The 27998-nt window shown below is 46.2% G+C and overlaps 1 protein-coding gene across 1 annotated transcript in view; it reads right to left on the minus strand.

Annotated features, from left to right (window-relative positions):
- SLC26A4 (solute carrier family 26 member 4) overlaps positions 1-27998 on the minus strand; it is a 161125-nt gene that overhangs the window by 19217 nt on the left and 113910 nt on the right. The window contains exons 8-16 of the mRNA XM_085654118.1: positions 21685-21767; positions 14778-14925; positions 12255-12368; positions 9803-9880; positions 9296-9391; positions 6639-6745; positions 3262-3331; positions 3062-3154; positions 2856-2951 (exon numbers count right to left, since the gene is read on the minus strand). Coding sequence (XP_085510244.1) covers positions 2856-2951; positions 3062-3154; positions 3262-3331; positions 6639-6745; positions 9296-9391; positions 9803-9880; positions 12255-12368; positions 14778-14925; positions 21685-21767 — 885 coding nt within the window. The remainder of the gene's footprint in view (positions 1-2855; positions 2952-3061; positions 3155-3261; positions 3332-6638; positions 6746-9295; positions 9392-9802; positions 9881-12254; positions 12369-14777; positions 14926-21684; positions 21768-27998) is intronic.

The raw sequence follows: 27998 nt of genomic DNA on the forward strand, positions 1-27998 counted from the left end.
CGTCATGAATGTCAGTGACGACATTCTAGTACATGCCCCGACCCTGGACGAACACATCCGACGCCTCCGGGCAGTGTTTACCCGGCTTCAGGAGCGAGGGCTGACCCTCCACAAGGAAAAATGCGACTTCCTACGTAAGGACATTAGTTTTTTCGGATACAAATTCTCCGACCAAGGAATAGGCCCGGATCCGGAAAAAGTCAAAGACATCCATGCAGCCCCTGCGCCTACGTCGGTGGCGGCCGTTCGCAGTTTTCTCTGGATGGTCACCTACTGCGGGAGGTTTATCAAGGACCTGTCCGACCTCACCGGGCCCCTCCGTGACCTCACAAAAGCCTCTGCCACCTGGGAGTGGGGTCCGGATCAGCAGGAGTCATTCCAGAAAACCAAGGCGGCGCTCTCAGCCGACACGACCCTAGCCTACTTCGATCCCCGGAAGGAGTCACAACTCATGGTGGACGCCAGCCCGACAGGCCTCGGAGCCGTGCTAGCCCAACAGCAAAGGTGCGGAGAATGGGCCCCCGTCGCGTATGCGAGCAGAACCCTCACCCCGACGGAGCAGCGTTACTCGCAGATTGAGAAGGAGGCCATCGCCATCCTGTGGGGGTGCCGGCACTTCCACATTTATCTGTATGGACAACCTTTTGTGGTAATCACGGATCACAAACCCCTCGTCCCGCTGTTCCAAGGCTCCTCGTCACGTCCTCCTCCTCGGATTGAAAAGTGGGTACTCCAACTCCAGGAATTCCAGTTCACAGTGGAGTACCGACCAGGTGCCCGCAATCCAGCCGACTTCCTATCCAGACACGCCCGCCCGGCTACCGACTCGGAAGCCACGGAAGCCGCGGCCACAGAAGAATACGTCCGGATGATCGTGGAAAGGTCCAGACCTCTACCGATATCACTGGAGGAAGTGGCGCGAGCAACCAAAGAGGACAACTGTCTGCAGATTGCCATCCAAGCCGTCGCGTCAGGAAACTGGAAGCCACTCCAAAGCCCGTCGTCCTTTTGCACGCCTGAGGCCCAAGCGTCACTCAAGGCACTTCACCAGGTCAGGAACGAACTATCCGTGTCTCCGGAAGGTGCCTCTTGAGAGGTCCCCGCTTGGTGCTGCCTAGCAGTCTCACCCAGCAGGCCACCCTCTTGGCGTATGGCGCACACCAAGGCATCATCAAGTCAAAAACCCGCCTAAGGAGCAAGCTCTGGTTCCCCGGCCTCGACAAGGTAGTAGAAAACATGTCCTGTATGTTTGGCGACCAGCCTACCCAACCCTCCGGTGCCAGTGATCACTGAGGAAGGCCCGCAATCGCCGTGGGTGCGAGCCAGTGCTGACTTTGGCAGTCTACCCGGGGGAAGATACATGCTCGTGGTAGTGGATGACTTCTCGCGGTACCCCGAGGTGGAAATCCTACCCTCAACAGCCGCAACCGAAGTAATCCCCAAGCTGGAGAAAATAATTGCTACCCACGGCCTCCTAGGTGAACTGCGCACGGACAATGGTCCACCGTTCAACGGGGCTGAGCTGGCCGACTACCTACAGTCCCACCGCATCAAGCACCGACGCATAACCCCGAGGTGGCCGCAAGCTAATGGAGAGGTCGAGAGGCTAATGAGGACTCTAAACAAGACCATTCAGATCGCACTAGCGGATGGCCAAGGCCTGGAACTCACCCTCTACCAGTTCCTGCGCGAATACAGACTGACGCCCCACTGCACAACAGGAGTTCCTCCTAGCCGCCTCTGTTTTGGCCGGGCAATCAAGGACACCATCCCGCACCACCCCACGTGGGAGTCATCACCAAGCCCGTCTAACCGTTCCATGGAGAACAGAACAAAGACCAATCGGGAAGCGTCCCGGAAGAGGAGAGCCGCTGACAGCCCGATCCAAGTTGGCGACAAGGTGCTAGTGAAGGATCGCCACCCAGGCGGGAAATTCCGCCTACCATTCGAGCTAGACCCTTGGACGGTCACAAATGTCAACGGTACCCTGATCACGGCAGTCAGAGACGGAGAAGAGGTCACTAGAAACGTGTCGTTCTTTAAAAAGGTCCCGCAGGAAGCCGAAGAAGATCTTCCAGAGCCAGGAGACCACCGCCCAGCGTCACCCCCAGGCCCTCGGGAACGGACAGAGGAGGAGGGCCCCCGCACGACAGAGAACACCGGGAATGGCTCGACCCTGCAAGCCCACGGAGCGAATGCGCCACCAGGGACGCAGAGCCGCCCAGAGACGGCCGGTGCGGATGGTTCTGAAGACCTGTTTCAGACCCCGCCGGACAGGCACAGCCAGAGCAAGTACTATCTACGCCCCTGCCCGCAGTAATCCCAGAAGTATCGAGACTTTGTGTCCCACTGTCAAATGCGGAAGTGAGAGCAAGCTGCGCCCCCGCCAAGGCCAAGTAAGACTGTTCTGTTTGTGTTGTTTCTGAGACTCTCCAGTATTTGCTATGATGTTACGCCGCCACATGCGGTGTTGTTTAGGTTTCACATCTCTAGGTAAAGGAGGAATGTAGTGTTGTCTTCGCCTGGGCTGGACCATGTACTGTAAGGGTCCCCAGGTGGTGTTTAGGCCAAAACCCCCCTTAACGTGTGTATAGTGGAAACGCCCGACGTCCCCTCGGGCGGCGTCGTAATTACGGCAATAAATAGCCCGGAACACTGGGCGTGGCAGGGAGTACACTGGTCACTACATTCACAACACGTGTGGCGTGACCTTATTACTAGGCCTTAGGTCGCACCACTACAGGTGCCACTGCACCTGCTGCGCCAATGAAAACTACACCATTGGTTCACAATGATATAACTTGAAAAAATAAAAGTGCAATGACCCAGGAGGAGGAACAATAGTTCTGGCTTACCTTTGTGGCTCTTAGCTTTCCTCTCTTGATGAGGTTCTGGATCAGGCTTAGAGCCTTGGCCCGCTTGTTGTACACTCTGATGGCGCTGAACCCCACCTACAGAAGACAAGGGGAGAGCGTGAGAACATGAGCGCGTGAGAGCGTGAGCGCGAGCACGGCGTCGCACAGTCACACCAATCACACAACACAAGAAACAGATGACTTACGATGGAAACAATGGACTTTCTAAGGCTGTCAATGTTGCCGTAGAAAAGCGGACTTGAGAATCGAATAATCTTCACTCCTTCCGGCTCAACCACCTGCGAATAAAAGTTTTAAGAAGTGAAGCGAACATTTATTGCTGGAGAGCACATGTTACTCGCATGGCATAAAGAGTATTAAGATAGAGAAAACCTGAAATGCGTACATTTTTGTAATCCTTCACTGACTTGTAGATGTCGGTGCCAGGCACATTTCCAAGCGATCCACTGCTGGGGCTAACAAACGATAAAAATACAGTTTAATAAGCCATGTATCAGAACTTTCCCCAACCTACATGCCCCCAGTGCACTGAAGCAAAGTAGTGCTCACGATAATGCATGTGCTGGATGAAGTACATCAAGGTATACTGCACCTAATTAGTTAAGACAAGTAAATCCTGGTGAAATTGTATTTTTGAGCCTGGCATCGCTAGCTAAGATCCTTACTACAAAAGCAGCACTTAACCCTGCCATGGACAAAAATATATTTCCCCAAGTCTATGGAGGGAATTGTATTGATTATTTTATTGGGGGTATTTATTTTTAACCCTGAGCGGAGCTGGCGTAGTGAGACTACACGGAGGTCCACAGAGTTGGATGGAAACTCCGTGCAACTCCGCTCCACTCCGGGACCCGCCTCCACCCCCCTATAATAAAAAACAGTTAAGATTAATTTAAAATTAAATAAAAACACACTTATCTGTACTGCAGCATCCCCAGGCTGCCCTCCTCCTCCTCACCATCTCCTTCCTACATGGGGTACATCTTGAGAGAACTGTGCATGACACGCGCGCATATGCATTTCTCACAAGACGTCCTACAAGAAATGCGCATGTGCACGCGGCAAGTGCAATTCTCTCAAGATGTATCTCTTGTTGGAGAGAGACGGCGAGGAGGAGGAGGGCAGCCCGGGGATGCCACAGAACAGGTAAGTGTGTTTTTATTTAATTTTGAAATAGTTTGTAACTGTATTTCAGTGGGGGCGGGTTGGCTAACTCCGCTCTGCTGCGGAGTCGGAGTTTTGCCCTATACTCCACTTTCCCAGCGGAAATAACCCTGGGCATATATACCCAGGGTTATTTATATAGTGCAAACCTAGCCCAGAGGGAAGCGGAGTGTTTTGTATAAGTCAAAGAATTACACGCTAAACTTGACGGTGATTGATGAAGGAGGGATGTTTGCGAAGGCAACAGGGAACACATTTCCCCACATTGGGGAGAGGATGTGGCGTAACCGCTAGAGCGGTCTCGGCAGGCACGCTCAACAACATGTGATTCTGGGCAAATCACTTAGGGGCATATCAGCAAGGGCCGGCAATAATTATCGCTCAGCGCTCTTAGCGTGAGGATAATTATCGCTGTCCAACTCTGAATTTTATCGCGGAGATAGCGTGCTATCAGCAACGCTTATCTCCAAAGCGATAAAATTCAGAGCGCAAGCTGCCAATTGTGAGATTATCGCTGGAAATACAGCGATAATCTCACAAGGTTTGGCAATAGCTTGCTGATAGGGATAGACATACTTAGCCATGATATCTACCTTACATAGGATATCATGGCTAAGTCAGAAAAATACCAGAGGTAAGAAAGCAGCGTTAACCGCGGTTAGCGCTGCTTTTTTTATCGCTAACAGGGTTAGCGATATCCTTGATAATAGGAGAAATGTCGCTTAGTGACATTTCTCCTATTATTTTACTCTGGAACGCCCCCTTTGCATCTCATTAGAGATGCAAGGGGAAGCGTAGAGTAAAAGGGTGCTAACATGCAAACTTGCGTGTTAGCACCCTGTTGCTGATAGGGCGCTAGTTTTATCTCTGCTCTTTTGGCTTTTAAAGAATAGAATCGGTAGTTCAGCAGAGTTGTTTCTTTGAGTTTCTTTATTGATAACTTCTTTTATTCAGCATGAAACAAAAAACCGTAGCCAACGCGTGTGAGCCTGTGAGGGATAGGGTGTTACTCTGTCCTCTATTGTCGGGCACGTGCATTGAACAGTCAACCCGATTCCGGTCACAAGTTATCCTCTAAATTATTTCATGATAATTTTCAGTTGTCCGTCAGGAAGCAAAGTGGCGTGACGTCAAATCGGGTTGACTGTTCAGTGCACGTTCTCGACAATAGAGGACAGACTTACACCCTATCCCTCACAGGATATATAAGATGTAAGCATATATTGCTCTTATAAAAAAAGAAGAAAACTTTTTGAGTGAAGGAGTACAGTCCAGATTTGCAGACAATGTGTTTTTTGCCCTGAAGAAGTCCGAAAGGACGAAGCGCGTTGGCTACGGTCTTTTGTTTCATGCTGAATAAAAGAAGTTATCAATAAAGAAACTCAAAGAAACAACTCTGCTCAACTACCGATTCTATTGTTTTTTGAAATACGAACTACAAATGTTGGAATATGTTCTATCACTTGTGTAAAATCCTGAATTGAAATCAAGTGTGCTGGACCTTTATGTGGTTTATGATATTGTGGGATACATTGTATCTTAGGAGATCTAGGGGAATTGGATCTCTGGTCCCTTAGCACCTTAGGCGTCCATAAAGTAATTGTCCTACAAAGGATAGGTGCAATCTTTCTGTGCCTCAAATCCCCTTTTCTATTTTTCTATAAATTGAATCCGAATGTATTTAAATGGGAAATCCTCAAAATGTGCCATGGATCCACTATTGTGGGCCGATATTCGGAAATCGTGGGCTAGGCTGAAACAACTACCAGTAGAGCAGACCAGCCCTAGTTACTCAGAGCATGCAAATCATCGGCAGATGCTACCGTGGCAGTCCCCTTCTGTCTAAAGGGGTCATGAAAGTGGTGTGGTTCCAAGTAATCCTGCAGTTGTTGAATCTGGGAGTTTCAGTGCATGTAGAATTAAGCTGTGGTGAGAGGGTGTAAAGAGGAATTCTTGATAGGTGGTTTGACCAAATGTTTCCTGAGAGAATGTGGGACCACAATCCTAGAAATACTGGTCCGTAGTCATGTTGATCCTATTAGTGGAGATCAGTAAATTTGCATTGGAACACGTGATAGGCCACGGTTCTTGGGAAGATTTGTTAAGAAGCGACAAGCAACTTTTCTATTTCCTGAACAGCAGGTGTCATGTCATTGAAACACATGGTCAGCCATGTGCATCACATGTAAGCTATAGGTGGTGTCTGACTTATGGCTATACAACACTTAAACCTTTATACGTTATATTATGTTATTTATATTTGTATAGCGCTATCTACGACTGTTATAATACTGGAAACAGAATACAGAAGCGGACCTGGGAAGGCAATCAGACTAGAGGAATCTCTGCTTGTTAGTGTTTGGTTGTATGAGGTTAGTAGAGAGCTTGAATCATGTTAAGACATTGTCTTATTAACGTGGTGTCAAGGCTTTTTCTGTGATTCACCGTCATGGGTGTTGCACCTCACCCATCACTTATGCTAGAACTACAGGTTTTAGAAGGACAACCAGAGGCAATCTGAGCACATGCTATTCTTGTCACACATGTGTTCTACTAAGAGAGGAGCTAAGGAAGGTCTAATGATAGTATACTACTTACAACTGTACTCTCAGCACAACGGTCAGCAATCCGAAGACCAGCCCGGCCAAAAGTCCAAGGTCGAGACCCAGAATGATGGCTGCAATGCAGGTAAAAACCCAGATGGCCTATTGAAAACAAATGCAAAGCAGGTCACCTATGTACTCATTAAAGTGTATTTAAGAGCACCTTGTTGGCAAGGACAGTACAAAATTTACAGGTTTGATGCAAGCACACTGAGACAGAAAAGGTCTTATACAGAGGGGCATAGACTTAATTTATGCCCAGAACAACAGAAAACTGAGCATGCATTGGAGTTCAGCAGGAAGGGGATTTCTGAATATTTTCAGTAAATGTTAGGTGCAAAAGCGCCTCTTGAATCTCGTCCAGTATGGCTGCATCATGGGGGCAAAGAAAAGGCTGAGTAGGAAAACTGGTTTAATTTTTAGTCTACATTCGGTATGAGCAACACATAGATTTGTTACCTTACCAAGGGTCTCCAAATTGACTCTGCCAAAGAAAGGGCTTGAACATTAGGGGTACTTGGGGCCCGATGGATCAAGGGATGTTCACCCTCATATAACGTGAGTGTGCAAAGTGGCCAATTGTACAAGGAAGAAAAGCCCAATTGCAATGCCTGAAAATTACATTGTGAGTCACAAAAGTCAACACTGTGATTCTGTGTGAATCGCAAGGAAAGGGGTTTCCACCCCATATCTTGCGGTTCGCTCAGAAATGCTTCAGTGCATTGGGACCACTCATGCAGTCACAAAGCATTGAAAGGTTACAGGCAGCTTGTCAGTCCATAGTCATTCATATAGTGGACGTTGCCCGTGAGGGACAGCTTCCACTGTGCAAGTGACAGCTGCGGGCACTGGAGAAAGCAGACAGCGGGCCCATAGAAAGCTGCATGCTGTCACCAGTGTCCTTCCCTGAAAGTGTCACTTGTTAATGCAGCCACAGTCTCCCTTGACACATTTAGCAAAGAGTTGTTTAGTTGCATCGCAGACACTGTGCAACTACAGCACTGCAATACAAGCCTTCCACTAGCACATCTGCCGCCTGCTTTCCACTCTTCAGTCCTGTTAATTTCAAACTTTTTTCTGGCAGCCCTGTGTGCAGAGAGACTTGCACTACCCAAGCCTGACGAGGCTAGTGTAACACTTTAATAAATATGTGGTTCCAAGGTGTAGACGTGTATGAACATTAAATATATGATTCACAGTACTTGGGGCCTGATCAGGATGGACCGCCCTACTTGCTGTCGGCGTCACACAACCAGAATCACGATGCGACCGCCTTTATGGTGGTCGCAATGTGTATCCTTTGTATTGTGGTGTGTGCTGCGGCCTGCAGCATCTACTGCAGTACAGAAAGTACACTCTGTGCATATCTCTGCACTATGTGGCAGGCACCATGCTGTGCCTGCCACATGGTGCAGGGACATGTAGGGGGCACATACGTGACCCCTAGGGCCCATATCAGAGGGCCAGTGGGGAAGGGGGGCCCGCTACAGGCCCCCAATGTCCCTTTCTGCCTGCCTTTTCATGGCGGGTAAACGGCCATAAAACGGCCGGCGGGAAGGGACATCGTAATACCTATGGTGGTGCCTGGCAGGCACGCCACCATTGTAGGGATAGCACACCCTCCGACGGTCCAACGGGCTCCTTGAGTCAGTCGGATCCGTGGCAGTCAATCTCTCCGACTGCTATGCATCCGCCCACCATCATAATTCGACGGGCGGCATTGCTGGGTCCGATGGCGGTGGGACCGCCACCGACGGGCTGGCAGTAGCGCTCCCACCACCATCGTGATGAGGCCCTATGTAAGGAACTGAAGGGCTGAAAATCTATTTGGTTGTTTCTAACACAGTTAAATGTAAGTATGTCCCAGAGCTGCAGAGGGTTAGAGTTGCAGACTTTGATGAAATGTGCTGGTGTGAACTAGATCATGCTAAAGGCTGCTGAATGGTGGCACCCCTGCAAAGTGTGGAAATGGTGCGTGACCTACTAAGGGCCAGATTCACAAACATCAACTTGTACTACATTTTGTAGTAGTACTACAAAGCACTATCCCCAAATTGAACTTTTGTAGGATATTACACTTTTGAGTAAGTTTACTACTTTTCAGTATTTACAGACTGTACCTTTGTAGTATCTTACTTTTATGTAGTAGGTCCCTCCCATAATTATTTTAGGTGAAAGGATGTTGCAGTACCAGTGGTTGGCCATGTGTAGTGGTGGGCTAACTACAGAAGTGTAAGTTACAAAAGTGTTAATTTACTACAAAAGTGCAGTTTGTGAATACCGACAAGACGTGGCTCAAGCCTGCATTGGCTCGCCCATCTACAGTAGGGTCACAGGTGATACAGAAGACACAGAGGAGTGAGGAGTGAGGGGATAAGTTTGAGGGACAAAAGATGAGATGGAGGGAAGAGGGGTAACAAGGAGGTGTAGAAAGGTAGTAGGTTCGAAGTGGGAAATTGGAGGGAAGGAGATAGAGGGGCAAAGTGGCAGAGCAGTAAAGATATAGGAGCAACAGAAGATGGGAAACAAAAGGAGGGCAGGGAAAGCGGTATCTAGGCCAAGGGTTGGAGAAAGGTAGAGGCAGAGTTGTTGAGGTGGAAAAAAAGTGGTGAAGGTAAAAGGGTAGAAATCAAGTGGAAGTCAGCAACTTACTGAGTCGAATTTATTCTGTTTCCACAAGCGCGGAACGTCAAATACCTGCCAGAACATTCCTTTCAGGTTGGCGATGACAATGGCTGCCAGCACAGACTGCGATGGGGATGAGAGAAAAGTTGCATTCAACAAAAGAGGTGAAAGACAATGTTGAGTCAAATCTCTCTTACAAGTTGAGCTGAAGGATGTTATATGACATATCCAACATATAGGTTCTCACACTTCAATGAACCAGATCACTTCTCGAAACCCAGGTTTTCCTTCTCTGCAGAGGGTGGCCAAGCGAACCCATCATCTTCCCATAGACTTGCCTTGGTCTGTTTTTCTGCTTCAACAGGTTTTGTCAGATTCAATTAACAAAAGTCGGTGGCCATACCTATCTCCCCAAGCTGTTCCACGGATGACAGAATATTTCCTCCCCACCACTGAAAATCCCAGAAGCTCATACCAATGTGTACACTATTGGAATACATTATTTTACTTCATTTCAAAGAAAATAAGTTGTACCTTCTGTAGAGGCTCCAGCAGTGTCCCAAGGGCCACAATGGCTATCAACACTATCAAAGATGAAATAAGGCTAGCCACCTAGAAGCAAACAAAAAAAAACTAAAGTCAAAAGAGAGCATGCAAGGATCATTTTCTCCCCATTACGGTTTTGTTTTGTTCTATGTTTTGAGCTGATGAACTGACTATCTGAAAGTTCTATGTCCGTTTGCCAGTTGCAAACTCCACATACACTGAGATCCAAACCTAAAAAGACATAGTGGACATACCTCTTTAACCTTCCACCCATCATATATATTATTATTATGGCATTTATTCATGCAGCTTTGTGGAATGTGAACATGGCTTAGGGGCGTTAGAGTGTTCTACAATTTAGGGACATAGTTTCAAGAGTAAGACTGTTGAGACATACCTATATAGGAACATTTCATGTGCAAAAATAAAGTAAAATAAAATGGAATTATAAGTATATACAAACAACAATGGTGAGGTTAATCAAACAGTAAACAATACAGATAAATGAAGGGGACTACAACAGGAACCTGAGAAGTCGTGGCAAGCCAGCTTACCTCAGAGGTGAGAGTTTGCTTCAGGTAAGTAAGACCGAGAGGAGGATGCAAGAAGGGAAGGGAAGAAGCTAAGGAGGCTTGATCAAGAAATTGTAAGTGAACCAGCTCAATTGAAGATGAAGGAATAAAAAAGGGAACAACAACAACATTGCAGCTGAGGTGACAATCAGGAGGTACCATAAAAGAGAGACAGGACAACAATGCAGTTAGCAGAAATGCAGTTGATTCAAACCAAATCAGACACGCCATCAGAAAAAGAAGGAATTTAAGATCCTTCTCGAACATTGCTTGCAAAGTGGTTGTCCATAAGTCATGGAGAGTGAGTTCCAACTCGCCTAAAGAGGACTGAACTATGGTGCTCCCTTTACGCCCGGGAAGAGCATAAGGTTCTACAGCCATTTGCCTATGCTCTTTCCCCTTGATAATCAAACAAGAACCATATGTTTCAGGAAAAGAGATTTTCATGAGCAATGGCTCTGTGGTAAGCTGGGGTGACCAATGAAAGAGCCACCACAGCCGTGCTTTTACTAACAGCGAACAGATGTTGCTGAGGTTGTCCATCCTGGGAGACATTGTTTACATTGAATGCTCTACAACGCATTCCATTACAACGCGGTCGTTACAACGACTGCATTGTTACAACGCGAACCATTACATTGCAAGTCGTTACAACGACCTGCTGTAGGAGCAAAAGGTATTGGATTTGCAATCCAACACCTTCCCTGCTGTTGCACAAACTGCAGTAGGAATAGTATATTATACTATTCCTAAGTCCAGCGCGCCCCCTAAAGCAAGTTGTTTTAACGACTTGCGATGTAATGGTTCACGTTGTAACAACGCGGTCGTTGTAACGACTGCGTTGTAATGGAATGCGTTGTTGCGCATTCAATGTAATGGCATATATTCATCTATCCTGCCCTGACACTGGAAGTCTGATCATTCTTATAGGTGTATCGTTTGCGAGAACAAAGCTCTTGTGTACAACGGTAGAAATGCTCACTAGACGTAAGATCAGTGGATGTTCTGAGGCCATCCATGGAGATAGTCTGATAAAGAATTCTGATTTAGTGACTAGAGGGGTTATGGGTACTCCAAAAACAGTAACAAGATCATCCTATCCTTTTAGAGTCATGTGGAATCAGTGCTGAAAGGGTGTTGGAAAATACACAAGCGATCATGGATATTCAAACTATTGAGCATAACAAATCCACTCCAACAGTTACTACCATTGGTAAAAACAAATATCACCAGCACACATGCAGTACCACCAGCAGAAACCGCACCACAGGTGCTAATCACTGTTGTGAAACAAAATAACAGAAATTACCCCCAAAATAGCATGAGCTTTAAAATGGTCTTAGAGAGGATACAACCTGTACCATACTGACGCCATGTAAAGCATGGACTGGGCGGGCTCAACAAACACTAATATAACGATGAGGGGGTGTCATGGGAGGCCACTGAAACTAAAATATGCAATGGCCAGTGGTATTATTTAAAACCAACTGCAATTGTTTTGGTCCAGGAGGTGGAATTGTACATCATGTATGTTTACTACCAGGGCTGTATACATGACAGCAACACCATCAAATTTAGCTGAGGAAGAAATGATGATCTGAGTAGAACTCACTGCTGGCAGTATTTCTCATGTAATGGAGCGCTACTTTCCTTTATTCATAAAGATTGGAACTGGTTGTCCTATATCGCTGGGTGTTTTCGTGTGATTAAGCAAGGCTGGTTATAATTGACTATTTTTCTTCCTCTGGGATAAAGTAAGTCCTAGTCCCCAAAAAGGAGTGCTGATAACGAGTCCCTACAACCATTGGTTCAAATCAAGCACAGCAAAACGCCACACGTGAGAGAGTATTAAGTACGGTGAACTTTACCTGCGTCTTTCCACCAGTGCTTTCTTGGACGGCGGTTCTTGAGAGGGCGGTGGTTGCAACGAAGCATGAGAAAGCACCAGAAAATATGTTGGTGACCCCAAAGGCGATGAATTCCTTGTAAAATTAGATTCAACGAGGTAAGTGATTAGATATTAAACACATACGCAGTTTCTTAGTAAAATACATACGATTTTTGCTACCTTTTTAACACCTGCACCTATTAAGAGTTTAGCACAAACTCGGTAGGAATGTGTGCTCCATTTTGCCACTAAAGTTCAAAATAGTCGCTAAAATCATTTGTGGATGTTAATTCCTTTTTTTGTTCAAAAAACCTAAACTGGTCGCTATAAATCGCTTAACTTGCATAAACTTTCCATTTTGCAGAGTTTCAGTACCCAGGTAAGTGCTACACTCTAAAGAGACCTATTGTGTCCACAGATGAGCATGCTACATAAAATGGAATGCTAGACCAGCCGTAGACTGGAAGCCCTCAGGATCCATGCGTCCTGTTCCTGACAGTCATGCAGGATTTTTATTATGCCTTGTAGGCGGTGCTTAATTTACTATGTACTTATATGCATTTTTGTGGAAAGTGCTGTAGACATTATGTGCAAACTCTTTCGCTACAAGGAAATAATAAGACTTTGCATTGGAACTGGAGGCCTTCCTACAACAACACAAAAATGTGGGCGGTTTCTACTCTCTTTCTGACAGTGCTTTAAATGAGTACGTGTTGTCCATTTATTGTGCTTTTTCTTGCTACCTATCGGCACTTCTCTGCAAAACTGCAGCTCTTTATTTGCGCGCTGCAGAGCAGTTTCTAGCATGAAGCAAAGTAGGGTGCGGTGCACGGACATAATATCGAGTTGTTTTGTTTTTTGACCTACAGACAGCCATTAAAAATGTGATGAACACTAACAAACTTGCATCTTAGTGGGTTTTCACAAATACTCCCAATAGATTTTTTTACACCCTATTAGTGCATCGGACAAAATACTGGAATAAGGCCCCATTTCGAGATGGACAGTAAAACTAACTTGAGGACCTGATACCGGGGCCTTATTTATAGATTCCAGCTGATGTGTCCAACCTAACAAGAAGCCATCACAAGATGTCAGCCTTGGAGTGGGTAATAAAATGCTGGAGCTGGAATTACCGGGTCAATTTCCACATGCGGTACTTGGGGGCTCATTAGGATGGCGGGCGGACTTGAGTCCGCCCGCCATCCTAGCGGTAACGGGACCGCCGGCCTGTCAGGCGAAGGTTCCTCAACCCTAATTATGATGCGAACCCCACCGTGGCGGTCGCATCTGGCAATTTAACATTGCGGCAGTTGCTGCTGGCTGCAGCACCCGCCGCAATGTTAAATGGCCATGTTGTGCATTTCTCTGCACAACGTGGCAGGCACCGCGTAGTGCCTGCCACCTTGTGCATGGAAATGGATTGGGGCACCATGGGTACCCCCCAGTGCCCAACTAGCCCCCACCCCCGAGGGGGTCCGTAACGGGCCCCCCAAGCCAGCCTCCGCCAGCCATTCTATGGCGGTTCATCCGCCATGAAAAGGCTGGCTGACGGCAGTATTGTGATCGTGCGGGCGGTGCCCATATCCCTGGTCAGGTCTGCTCCGCCAGGCAATCGCAGCGATTCGCTTGTTGCATGATTCCCCCCGCTATCCTAATGTGGCGGGGGGAAATTTCCTCCAGCATTTAGAAGGTTGGAAGTATGCATAGAAACACAATCGTTTTTACTGGCAGGCTTCCCGCAGACTGTAAGTCTAGGAACCTTGCGGTGGGCATCTCCTGCAGAGGTGCCACTCCACACAACTCATAATGTTAGCCTAACAGGGCAAACCAGGAATACAATTCTGCCAAAAACCCACATATTTTCATTTGGCTCACAAGATGGGTTTTCTTCACATGAGAATATATTTTGTAGACTGGACAATCCTCAGGAATAAGTGTAGTGGAGTAAGACCCTTGAAAATCTATGACTTGATCGGAGTAACTATGCAATGTGTCTGTTCTGACTGAAGATGATTAATGCCGAAGAGCTTCGAAACACATAGAAGGCTTATGGCAGCTATTTTCTTAAGAGAGGCAAATGATATAGTAGAAAATCTTATTTCCCAGTTAAACTGAATAGAGAAACTAGAATGTCAGTTGGTTGCCTAATAATCCACATGGTCATCTTGTGTTTTGATGTGGTGCCGCCTATGTCTTATTTTCTGTATCTTTTAATAGAAAAGAGGCAAAAATAAAACAGCTACCTTTCTTTTTTGTCTCCCCATCATAGAAATGTGTCACAAAATTCAATGAGATGATCGTGACTTTTGATTCACACATTTTGTTCCGACAATTATTTATTTTTGCTTTAGGCTTTCCATTTATGTTAAGTTAATATCCAAGTTGCACTGGAATTAAATTTGATGTTTCTCCTATGCGATGAATGTTAGGTCTTGATGTTACGTATTTTGTAGCATGTTCTCAAATAAATAAAAATATATAAAATGTTTTAAAAGTTCACCTGGTTTCCATCAACAACATAGTTGTGCTTCGTGGCGTATACTTTTCCGACGGACACAGCAATGGCATACGCGACTATGGCTATAGGGAAGGCCGATCCAATCAGATCCGAAAACATGGACACACTTGGGGACACAGGTGGTATGAACCTGGAACAGCAAAAACAGAGACACATATGTTTGTGTGCTGCTGCAAGGTCTGGCCCAGAATATCATCACACTCTACCAGCCTCTAGGCAAGGGGCCATCCCTGCTTCTCGAGAATCTGATATATGCTAGATTTTCAGGCTATCCACAAGGATACATTTGCATGCAGTGAATCTAAGTGAGATTCATTGCATAGACACATTGTCCTGTAAATTTGATCGGGATTTGCCCTCCTGGACTGGACAAGAACCACAACCCTAAAACAATCTGACAACCAACATTTAGAGTGCTTGGTACACTGTGCAAGTTGTGTATGGTGTAAAGTCATTATATATGTCATCCTACAAGCTGCATCATTTTCATAGTACAGTTTAGGAAGTGGTCTGTGGTAAACAGACATATTTGTGCTAATTACTAGGGAGATAACATATGATATTACAGGACACATTAGAAACTAAAACATCATTGAAACCAATTAATACACTTTAATGTAGCGGGGGTAATGAGAGAACGCATCCCGATATAGAACCCAAGCCAAAAATCTTAATGAGCCATTTAACATCGTATGGTGAATGTAAAGTCAGAAGGCTTGAATCACGAAGGTAATTTTCACTTTTGAGTACGTTTACACTTTGTAGTAGGTTTACCTCTTGGTATTCACAAACTCAGAGTGTAAACTTACTACAAAAGTCTAATTTACATGTCTCCACCATCAGAATAATGCAATTGATTTACTCTTGTGAGAGTGGGTGGCATCCCTACCTAAACCACTCCCTGGCCCCCACTAAACCCCTCAGACTCCTCCTTAATCTCATCCCCTTTAATAGTAAGTCTGCCACCCTTTCCTCCCACACCCCTCTGCCCCTCCCACATAAACTACTAAAATCTATACTTACATGTGTGGTGATTCGGCAGTCAGGGCGAAGAACTTCACACATATGACTAGAGGCTAAGCTTACACTTTGTAGTACTACAAAACGTATTGCAAAGTGCAGATATAGACACTCCATTATAGCCCAGAGGTCAGATATAACTATCAGGCACATTACCTGTCTGACTCCATTGTCGGCAGTGTAGGGATGGCAACAAGTATAAGACTTTGCAACCTTAGCATAAAATCCCTCCTTCTGCATGGAATTCTTATTCTTTTACAATGGTTCCTCCAATATTTTGTTTTAAATGTGCCCTAACGCATAGATCCTCCCTGCTACAAATAGGTGAAGTTAACAGTTATCTGAGGGATGGGATGTGCGCAACGCAGCTACGTCATGTAATGCCAATGATTGGAGAGGAAGCACAAGGGGAAGGGGGGAATAGAAAGCATGATTCTAATAGAAGATGGATACAAGATTCTATAGTGTCAGTAATATCAAGATAAGGGTAGTGAAACCCCTATACTATGCACGGGGCTAGGCTACACACGCAAGAAACAAGACAGGGAAGTTGGGGGACCACTTGAGATGTGTAGATCTGAAAGGATTTCAGCAGGGATGTGGGTAATGAGCCATGTCCATCTAGGGTGGAAAAAACTGAGTTGAGTTGAAGACGGCATCAACTGGAGAATAGGATGGAGAATCTGCTAGGTACAGATACAGGACAGTGGTGGTGGCCGTACACTGGGGGATATGTGAAAGTCAGAGCTTGGCAGGGGCTCAGTCATGTATGGAGACACTAATAAGGGAAACAGGTTCCTGAGCAAAGGCTTTGTGGACTCTGCAATATTTTTACGGCACCCAAAAAGTGCCGGAAAAGCGATGGACGCCGCGATGCGAGCAGAATAGGGGGCCCGGTACGCGCCGTCTCCCCCCCAGCCCCCCGTATGTACGCGCCACCCCCCCAGCCCCCCGTATGTACGCACCGCCCCCCCAGCCCCCCATATGTACGCACCGTCCCCCCACCAGCCCCCCCGCGGATGTACGTGCCGTACCCCCAGCCCCGTAGGTACGGCACATACCCCCACCCGTGTATGTACGGCACGTACCCCCACCCATGTATGTACGACACGTAGCGCTGGGGGTCCGCACCATACCTACGGGGGTGGGGGTACGTGCCGTACATACACGGGTGGGGTACGTGCCGTACATACATGGGTGGGGGTACGTGCCGTACCTACGGGGGTGGGGGTACGTGTCGTACATACAGGGGGCTGGGGGGGTACGGAGCGTACATACGGCGGGCTGGGAGAGTTGTTCGGCGCGTACCGGGCACCTGTTTGGACGTCGCCATGGTTGCTATAGGAGTTCGATCCGGACGGTCTTTTTACCATACGGTTGTACAATCGGACGGATGGTAGGAATCGTACTTGCGCGCTCGGACTTCAGTTTTCAGATTCGGACGTTAAAATGTCCGGGGACGTGTCGGACACCTTTTCCGACCCGAGGACGTGTCGGGGAATTTACCCAATGCGATTCGTATGGACTTTTTCACATACGAATCGTACTTGCCAGTTTGTACGGGACTTGTACGATTCGTACGGTAAAAAATCCAGATACGATTCGTACGGGGAATATTTTTCCAGGATCGGAATCGGCCCCTTACTGTTGAGGTCAAGTAAGAGAGGGTAAGGAGGCAGTGCTTATGGTTAGGCTACATTGGTGAGTTGTTAATTGAAGTGTTTTAACTCTTTGAAAGGACTGAATATATATATATATATATCACTGAAAAAACCATAGGTTTCACACAAGTTATAGTTAGCTGTACATTTCACTCGTAAAAAACCACTGAAATTCCCCCGTTATAGTTAGTGCAGGCAACTATAACTCACGCGACCGCAATCCTCTGCTGATGCTAATACTGTATTTAGACACTTATTTGCCCATGTCTTCTTCCATTAAATTTTAGCTATACATATATTACAAATATTTTTTTTTCATAAAGACACATATGTCATCAGCAGAGGATTGCGGTCGCGTGAGTTATAGTTGCCTGCACTAACTATAACGGGGGAATTTCATTGGTTTTTTACGAGTGAAATGTACAGCTAACTATAACTTGTGTGAAACCTATGGTTTTTTCAGTGAATTTGCAAGGTTTTTTAAATGCTAATTCCTAACTATAACGTGTGTGAAACCTATGGTTTTTTCTGTGAATTTGTACGTTTTTTTAAATGCTAAGTTACTTTACGCCATTCGTGGCGTGCGCGCCCAGTTAACGCAGTTCGTTCCGTGCGCGCACGGTGCGCTTCGCGCACCACGCGCCCACTTTACGCAGTTAGTGCCGTTCACGCACGTTGGTCACGCGGTGCGCTGTGCGCACCGCGTGCCCACGTTATGCGGGATGGGCCATGTACGCACAATGCGCTTCGCGCACCGTGCGCACATGGGGGACATATTATGCCCATCGTTGAGAAATGTATTCTTTTTTTATTTCTTTATAATTTTTATGCCATGCACGAATGGTGCCCTTCGGGCACCATATGCACACGGGGTGTGGAGAGTGGGGATAATTTTTTTTTTTTTAAAATTTTTACGGTACGCATAAGGTAAGCGTAATCGGCGATTTTTCGAAAAAAAATAAAAAAAATTTTTGGGCCTTGGGGGTTGTTTGGGGACCCCTATATCGATGCTGGGTGGTTATGATCTCAATATACTGCCCCTTTAGACATTTTTTGGCTTCTTTTTTGCTGCCCCACTCAGAGTGCGAGAGACAAAATGGCGGCGGCCGCTTCCTGGTTTCGACCGATTCGAATGTTTACTAAGATCTAAGAGCCAATCATAATCGCGCTCGCGCTCGCGCACGTACGCGTACGGTAAGCGCACCGTAAGCGCACCGTAAGCTGGCTCAGATATATATATTGATTTAAAGGCTATTTTCTCAGAATCTACTGAACAGATTTACACCAAACCTACAAAAGGCACTTCCTTGACCTGAGGACTACCTCTCTGCCAAATTTCATTTAACTCTGTTCAGCCGTTCGGGCTGTAGCTGTGTCTAAAGGTCCTATGGAAAAATGCATGGGAAAAACGCGTTTTGGGACCCCCCTTTTATCTCAGCCCCCGCTTGACGAATCCCCCCGAGACTTTCAGGGTAGGAGCGGAGCGTAGCGCCCCACCTATTTTGAAAATTTCGCGAGGATTCGTCGACCGGCGCCAAAGTTATTCAAAATAGAATGTTGCGGTTTTCCTATGGAAACGTGGTCCTAACTATAACTACCTACTGGCGACCGCCAGTAGGTAATATATATATATATATATTGGCCATACAACTAACCAAATTATACTTTCCTTCAATTTTCTAAAACGGGTAATTGGCCAATCTGATGTGGGTGAACAAATAGGGAGCAAGAAGGAAATAAAGAGTGAGCAGATGTTGTAACTGCTGGAATGGCTGTAGGAAAGCATTAGAAGTGGTGGGATAGGGCTCTCTATAGGAATCTAAGTAGGAGACTAAGAAATACACTACCAAAGATTGAATGAGTGACTGGCATCAAACACATATGTGGATGGGTTGCTAATGACAATTGAACAACAGAGAAGATATACATAATTTTTTTAATTCTTCAGCTGAGCAAGTGGGGTTATGGTAGCTGATGTGAAATGTGATGGTAAAGTGAGTATAGAGGACAAAGTTCTCTTTATTACTTATTTGTAATTGAAGGTGGTATAATTTGTATTTCAATGGTACTGATATTATCCTTTCTAAACTAAATTAAGTAAATAATAACCATTTCTATTTCGATCTTTCCAATTCAGACCGCTATCACACTGCTTTTTGTGGCTGTATCAATGTAACAGAGGATTCCCCTAAAGGAAGGACCTTCTCCTAGTGGGTGTCAGAGTGAAACATCCAGATGATATGAAGGTGACCTATAACAACCTCTTAATGTAAAACAGAGTGCAGTTTTAGCTAGATGGGTCTAGCAAGAGTGGAAGTCACAGAAGAGTCAATCAATGCCCATTATAAGTGTTCTCATTGGATCTGGGGTGTATAGCAGGAAGCCTGAAAGCCAAGTGGGGAGACTGTGGTCCTTAGTTTGCAAACTGGTTGTCAAAAGTGACCTGATGCTTGGAATTGGTTGATTATGTTGGTGATGTTAGTTACAAAGGAAGGGAGGAAGTTGTTGTCCTTGCCTATGGCGGGAGGGGCAGTGCTGGGGAATGGAGATGTCCTTGGTGGAAATCTGGGTTGAATCCCAGTGCGGAATATAATCTGGAGTTGTGAGTTTTCCAGAAGGCATGATGATTTGTGCAACAGAAGCAAAGTTTGCGTAAGACTTTGGTGAAGATTGAGGTTAGGCCGTAGATTAGGAAGGCAATTCAATTCCTGCCTAATTTATTGGCACAGTGCAGACTCCCAGATTCATTTCCATTTACAAACAGCAGCGTAACCCTTATTTTCACTGAGATCATGTCAGTGTTATGTCATTTGGCTGCATGGCTATAGAAAAACAAAGTAATGAATAACTCAAACATCAACATGTAATTGGACCTAAAACTTTCAAGGGCAGATCTACCTAGGAGTATGCTGATTCAAACACAAGAGTAATCTCATTTTTTATTTTTGACGTGAACTGTAATTCCCTCCAGAATTTTAAGACTGCATTCACAAAACAACTGCTGATGCCTAAAAACAATCCTGGCGAAGGGAGTCAGGCATCAATGGCAGAGACCCGAGGTCCCCTGCCGAATAGGACAAAGATCCTACCTCAGAATAGATGCTTACAATACACACTCTTCAAATCTGCCTTTAATTCAGGTAAGTTTTCAGGATTCCCATGGGAATGACAGCCCAATGCATTGAGCAGTTACTTGTATGAATTTCGTGGATGAGGGTATAACTCAAATATAGTTTTAAGACAGGCAGCTACCTAAGTGTAATTCACACAATATGTTTAATTTTCACGAAAAGTATACTTTTACATGTGGGGGAAAATGTTCAATTTCCCCAGAGCCTAATGGGAAGGGTGAAATGGTGTGGGGAGAGGTTCTCCTCATTTTACACCTACTAGAATTTCTCACACCTGAAATTCTATCCAGTAAATTGGTACTTTGCATGAAGTTGACCACATAGTGTACTTAGCAGCACACTTTGCCTGTTTTAGAATGACAGTCCAGGCAGGAAAAGGAAGATGGCAGAAGAGTACCAGCACATCCCTTAGCACAAACATGCTCTGTTCCATCACAATGATGTCCCCCACAGTCCGCTCCTTTGAGAGATTCATCTTCATAAATCAGAACCTTATATTCTTCTGAACATCTAATGGTTGTGGAGGGCTAAGGGTTTTGGAAGAAGGCAGCTACGTAGATGCAGGCCTTCTCCCTCTGCAGTCCACCAGTACCACCTTTGGTGGAGGAATGGCACCCCACCAACAGATTCAGTGATTTGAGATTCACCTTGGACTAGTGCGTGACCCGCCTGCCCTTCAAAAAAGCTAGCTCACAGTCAGCACTGGTTTTCTAGTCAACATCTTGTACCTAACTCAATTCTCCAAACAGGTCTCGAGCATCTCATCCCCAAATGATGTGTTTCACAATTAACTTTTGTGTTGGAGTCTGGTATCCCCAGACTCACTTCAACTTTGGGCCAACATTACCACCCAAGCTGGAACCCTCAGTGATCGTATAGCTGATCCACCACAGCCCCACCAGAGCCACCTTCTGCCAGAGCTCTGCAAGAAGCCATCCGCCCAGTGCCTGCCTGACTCTACCAAATGCTTAAATGACTCCGAAGACTGGGGAGACGAGAAAACTGCGAAATAACAGGCATACCGAAAAAGAATACAACTGCTGCAGATTTTCGCTAAACAAAGAGAAACTCACTCACCCTCTTGGAATGGTTTTCACAATGCCAGCATTGTATTTTCCTGCGAGATTAGCTCCATAGGAAATCCCTGTTGCTACGATTGTCTTTGGATAAAATAATAATAAAACATGAATACATTACTTAGGTTACATTATATTTAATTACGAATCTGGTTTATGTACATTTCACAAACAATCTAGAAGCTCCAACCTCCCTTCCCTATTTTCCTTCAAATATTGTTATTTATCATTGCAAAGGTGTGGTCCTCAGTGCCTCTTGCTCCTCCTATTCTCGACCATCAGCTGTTGAGAAGGAACAAACAGGCAATTGCTCCTCCTGGTTGTACCAGTCTTGTGTGGCGTCCTGGATGGAACAGAGTGGAAGCCAGCACAGCACCTTTTCCTGGTACCATTCCACATGTTTTGCTGCTCAGGCTTCTGCACCTTCAAGGACCAATAGGGGGTTTTGCAAGTGATGACCATTTTCTGGGGGCTCCAGAATACAGAGAGTGGAAGTTGTGTGCATTTTGCACCTCATCTAGTAGCAGCAGCAGCACCTCCGACCCCTGCCCCACAGCATAGCAAGGACCAGAGCTGAGAAGAGCTGCTGACACCCTAAGACAAGAAGGCAATTTTAAGGATGTTTATGTGTGTGCCTGTGTGTAGAAAGGTCCATGTATATGTCGGAGTGTGTCTCTTCGTGTGTGTGTATGTAAGCATGCTGTGTGTGCGTGCGTGTGTGGATGTTACCATTAGTGTGTACAGTAGTGCACCTGTGCATGTGTGTTTGTTGTGTGTACATGTATGTGGGCTTAGAATGCAAGTGACCTTGCACCTGGTAGCATGGCAGCCATACCTCCTAGTCACTGATACTGTTTTCTTGGATGTTCTTGGATGTTCAGCAACACTACAGGTTTTTGGATTCAATTCTTTACTTTTTAGGGGTTGGTGACTACACAGTGGGCGAGCTGTTCACTCAGACATTTCTTTACAGGTTTTGAAGTTGCTCCATTAATACAAACAGACACTGCTGCACAACTCTGGTGAGTTTGAAAAAAGGGGAATAAAGCAGGAGTTTTATGAAAGCAAAACGACAGGAAATGCCACACGGATAACTGCAATAACTTCAGTGAGTTAAGATTTCATAACTTATGTTTTCGAAACCTGCAGTTGTGCTGTAAAATATGAATTGTAAAACTGTAAAAATCTACTGTTTCTTATAAACACGTTTATCACTTTTTAAAAAATTGTTCAGAGTCCATTGCAGATCAATACGAATATTTGAGATATTTAACATTGGTTGTACATGGATGTGCTCCCAACAAAGCATGGTGACTCACCATACTAAGTGCAAATACACTAAAGTGTGCAATTGTGCATGAGTGAATAATGATTAAAATAGTTAAAACCAAGACTCTTAATAAACAGTCTTGTCCTGGAACACTAGTCCTTCCCTCAAAACAGTCCATCTGGGGATATAATCAACGTTATTTATTGCATCCCTTCTAATGTTCAATTATCCAACAGCCCCCTCTACTGAACGTTGGAAATCCTTTATATATCCTTTTAGGTCCCTTCTCCCACTTGATATCGACACGTTTCAACAACATTCCCTTCTGAAAGTCTCCTCAGGATAGGGGCTGGTGTAGGTAATCTCTGATTCTGTTATGTGGACACTAATCATGGGGAAGAATTGGCTTCAAAGTGTTTAAATAAGGCATCTTGGGAATGTTAATTGCATACAGTGAAGGTTCATGAACCATGTGTCAAAGTCCCGGAGGATAAGCTGGTTAGTATTATAGTTAGCAGCAGAAATACGATGCATGTAAACTGAGGACCAGATTTACCATTGTATTGCAACGGCGGTTTCTGCATGAGGCCGGGGCAGCGTCGCCCCCCACCCACTGTTAGCCATGCAGGAAAAAATACAATGGCAATGAAAAGATTTCATTCCCTTTGTTTTTTTACCGTTGTGCGCGCTGCAGCAGCCAGCCTGTCCCCAGCCCAGAGACGGTTCACTGACAAAATATCGATGCTAAAAACATCGATGTAAAAAATATCGAAAAGAAATATAGAAAGCAAAAATATCGACTCCCTATACTAAACAGGTAAATACAAAAATATTGAATCAAAAATATCAAAGTTAAAAATATAGTTGTACAAAATATTGATTTGAAAATATTAATACAATAAAATAATATATATTAAATATATAACATATTAATATTATCTTTAACAAAATAAATTAAATGTAATATACATTTTAACTAAATATAAAAAAGAAACTTAATTAAAAAAATATAAACAAACATAATAATTTATCCCGCGGAAATGGCATGCAGTATGGGGGCGATGGAACCACTACAGAGGGGACATATGTCTGCCCCCTGATCTGGATCAGCCAGAGGAGCAGCTTTCCCCTTGACATTCTTTCCGGCTATGTACGTATTGTTGAGGACTGATTGCCTATTGTGGGTCTCTGCTTTCCCCCTCCCTCTTCTCATTATAGTGTTGTCTCTGGTAGACGAATGGGACTAACTCCCCCTGATGGGCACCCCTCATGTGCACTCGAAGCTTAACGCCTTGCAAGGGTTTGGTTTGTGTTGTTGTTTCTTTAAAAATTGAACCTTTTATTTGATTCTCCTGTCGGTTCAGTGCGAATGCATTTCTATGTTGCTTCACCTAAGCTGCCGAACCTCCGGGTTGTCGGCTGAATAGCTATGTTCCAGACAAACTGAATAAAGGTTTTAAAAAAAAAAAAAAAAACATAATAATTTATACATTTACATATATTTACTTTAACCCCTTCTGTGCCCTTGACGAGCTGGACTAGTCATGGAGCACAGTCGCGCTCTGCCCATGATGAGTCCAGCTCGTCATGACACCCACCCACGGGGGAAGCGCTGGCGCTCCCCCCGTGAGTGGTCGTTTTTTTTTTTTTTACTGGGAAGGCAGGGGAAGACGTTCCCCTGCCTCCCCCTGCCCCCCACCCCCGCGTCATCAATGACGTCAGCGCGCGAGCCGCGCTGACGTCATGGAGGTTTTCCCTTTGTTCTCCGTGGCGCAGGAAGCCATTTGCTTCCTGCGCCACGGAGAAGAAAGAGGTGAGTTTTGGGGCTGAGGAGGGGGGATTTGAGTTGTAAAACTGAGATGTGCATGGTACAACTGTGCACAATCTCGGTGCATTCGGCATAGTACGGCCACCCTACCCTAAATAAGGCAGTGAGAACGACACTTTAGCGACCCATACAGGGGCTAAGCTACAACCTCCAAATGTTTTGAGCTGGTGGTTTCCGGCGCTGTGCAGCGGCACTTAATCATCAACACCGGTGCTCTTCGTGAGAATCAGTTAAAGACGCATTCATTTATGGTAGGCACAGGGAGATTAATCCTTGCACTATAAGGCTAGCGTAAATATTGTTGTCAAACCAGAAAATTATGCCAGCAGCCATTCCAACATTTCGTGTGAATATGTAGTTTTGTACAAACTTCAATTTTTTTTCTCCTTTCTAATGCCCTAGAATGCTCTAAAGCCCGGGACTCTAGGTATGCCCTTCGTTTGAGCCTATGGTGAATGTATGCAACAAAAATCATTTTTTTAAATGCAGCTAAAAGATTCAGCGTTTGCCACTTTTCTTATTAGATCCTATTCTTTGCTACTGCAAAGGCCCATTGGTTCCCGCCAGCCTTTTAAACTACAGTGTAGCACGTTTTTCATTTCCTGCTCCTCCGGATATAAGTGCAGAAATCTCGAAGCTCGAGTCAGGCAAAACTGACTAACAAAAACACCAAGGAAAGGTAATCATGAAATGTTATGGCCTCATTTCTACACAGTGAATTGTTTTACTGGCTATACATGACAAACTCATTTGATTTCTATTTACTGCAAATTATAAGTAGCCATGATGAAAGCTGTAAATGTGCAATGGCTCGCTGTGGTTCACTGCCCACATCAGCCCTGAAGGATAATGAATACAAAGCAACACTTCTAAATAAAGCAAGACAGGGGGGTTGAAAAGTGGCCAGATTGTTTGTTATTTACATTCAAACACATCAGCATCACGTTACAGAGTTTTCCAGTGAAGCGCTACTTTCGTTTCTCGTCTTTCTTTGAACAGCATTGTTGTTCCCAGGTGGTTGATGGGTGGATTGGAAAACACAATGGTGCCGATTACGATCCGGGAAAAAAATTCCCCGTACGACTCGTATCCGGTCTTTTTACCGTACGAATCATACAAGTGCCGTACAAACTGCCAATTACGATTCGCATGGTAAAAAGTCCATACGAATCGCATTGGGAATCATTCCCCACACGTCCTCGGGTCGAAAAATGTGTCCGACACGTCCACGGACGATTTACCGTACAAATGTGAAAAGTGAAGTCCGACCGCGGAATTACGATCCATCCCGTGCGTCCGATGTTACAACCGTATGGAAAAAACACCGTCCGCACCGAACTCCCATAGCAACCATGGAGACATGTGCCCGCATACGCGCCGACCCCGTACGTACGCGCCGACCCCCCCCAGCCCCCGTATGTACGCGCCGACCCCCCGCAGCCCCCGTACGTTCGAGTCGACCCCCCCCAGCCCCCGTATGTACGCGCCGACCCCCCCAGCCCCCGTACGTTCGAGTCGACCCCCCCCAGCCCCCATACGTTTGAGTCGACCCCCCCAGCCCCCGTATGTACGTGCCAACCCCCCCGTGTATGTACACCCGTGTACGTGTCGAACCCCCCCGTGTATGTACACCCGTGTACGTTCGAGTCGTACCCCCACCCGTGTATGTACACCCTTGTACGTGTCGAACCCCCCGTGTATGTACACCCGTGTACGTTCGAGTCGTACCCCCACCCGTGTATGTACGGTGCGTACCCCCAGCGCTACGCGCTGGGGGTACGCACCGTACATACACAGGTGGGGGTACGACTCGAACGTACACGCGCTGGGGGTATGCACCGTACATACACGGGTGGGGGTATGACTCGAACGTACACGCGCTGGGGGTACGCACCGTACATACACGGGTGGGGGTACGACTCGAACGTACACGAGCTGGGGGTACGCACCGTACATACACGGGTGGGGGTACAACTCGAACGTACACGGGTGTACATACACGGGGGGTTCGACACGTACAAGGGTGTACATACACGGGGGGTTTGACACGTACACGGGTGTACATACACGGGGGGTTCGACACGTACACGGGTGTACATACACGGGGGGGTCGGTGCGTACATACGGGGGCTGGGGGGGGTCGACTCGAACGTACGGGGGCTGGGGGGGGTCGGCGCGTACATACGGGGGCTGGGGGGGTCAACTCGAACGTACGGGGGCTGGGGGGGTCGGCGCGTACATACGGGGGCTGGGGGGGGGTTGACTCGAACGTACGGGGGCTGGGGGGGTCGGCGCGTACATACGGGGGCTGGGGGGGGTCGACTCGAACGTACGGGGGCGGGGGGGGGTACGGCGCGTACCGGGCCACCTACTCTGGTCGTTTCGCGACGTACTTCGCTTTTCCGGCACTTTTTGGGTGCCGTGAAAATATTGCCGTCCGGACTGCTGTCGGTTCGAATCGTGGTTCCTGGGTCGTGAAACGCTGCCTGAAAGCGTCCCGACGTCACGTCGCAGCATTCCCGGATCACATTCGTATGTATATTTTCATCGGTCGGTGTTTTTTACGATTCGTACGGAAATGGTGTTTCCGTGCGAATCGTAATTCCATGTTTGTACAGTTTTACGACCGGGTACGAGTCGGACGGAGAAAACGCTCCGACCGACGGTTCGTACCCGGTTTTTACCGGATCGTAATCGGCACCAATGTGTACCATGGCTCTGTGTTTATGGATGTGGTCTTTTTATACCATACTGCTTACTTTTTTGTAAGGATATAAGCAATGGACATTGAAACGGTTCCCTTCAGGGCCCTCTAGTCATGTCCATAACTTTTCAGGTAAAACCACTCGCTGATTTCTGAATAGTGAGTGAGAGATCGTTAAGGTAACCATGTTGTTTCTGCTTACATTTCACATGCTTTACTTAATCTTGCATTCCCTGTGAGTGGTTGCTTTTATTTATTTTTTAGGCAGCATATTACTCTTATCAAGTGCATAATTTGAATTGAGCCACATCCAAGTGTTTATAGCGGGCACAATTAGGTTATAGCTGAAGGCAGTGCGAGTTTCTCTCAGTGGGGGAAGTATGGTGTTCATTGGGGGAGAGGATGTGGCACTATGGCCAGAGCTGTCGAATTTGGAACTGGGGAACCGGGTTCAGCCTTCATGACCAGTCCACCAGACCACTGTACTGAGGGAGCACATTCCCATGTTAGACC

This window comes from Triturus cristatus, chromosome 4_1 (assembly GCF_964204655.1).
Source record: "Triturus cristatus chromosome 4_1, aTriCri1.1, whole genome shotgun sequence".
Lineage (NCBI taxonomy): Eukaryota > Metazoa > Chordata > Amphibia > Caudata > Salamandridae > Triturus > Triturus cristatus.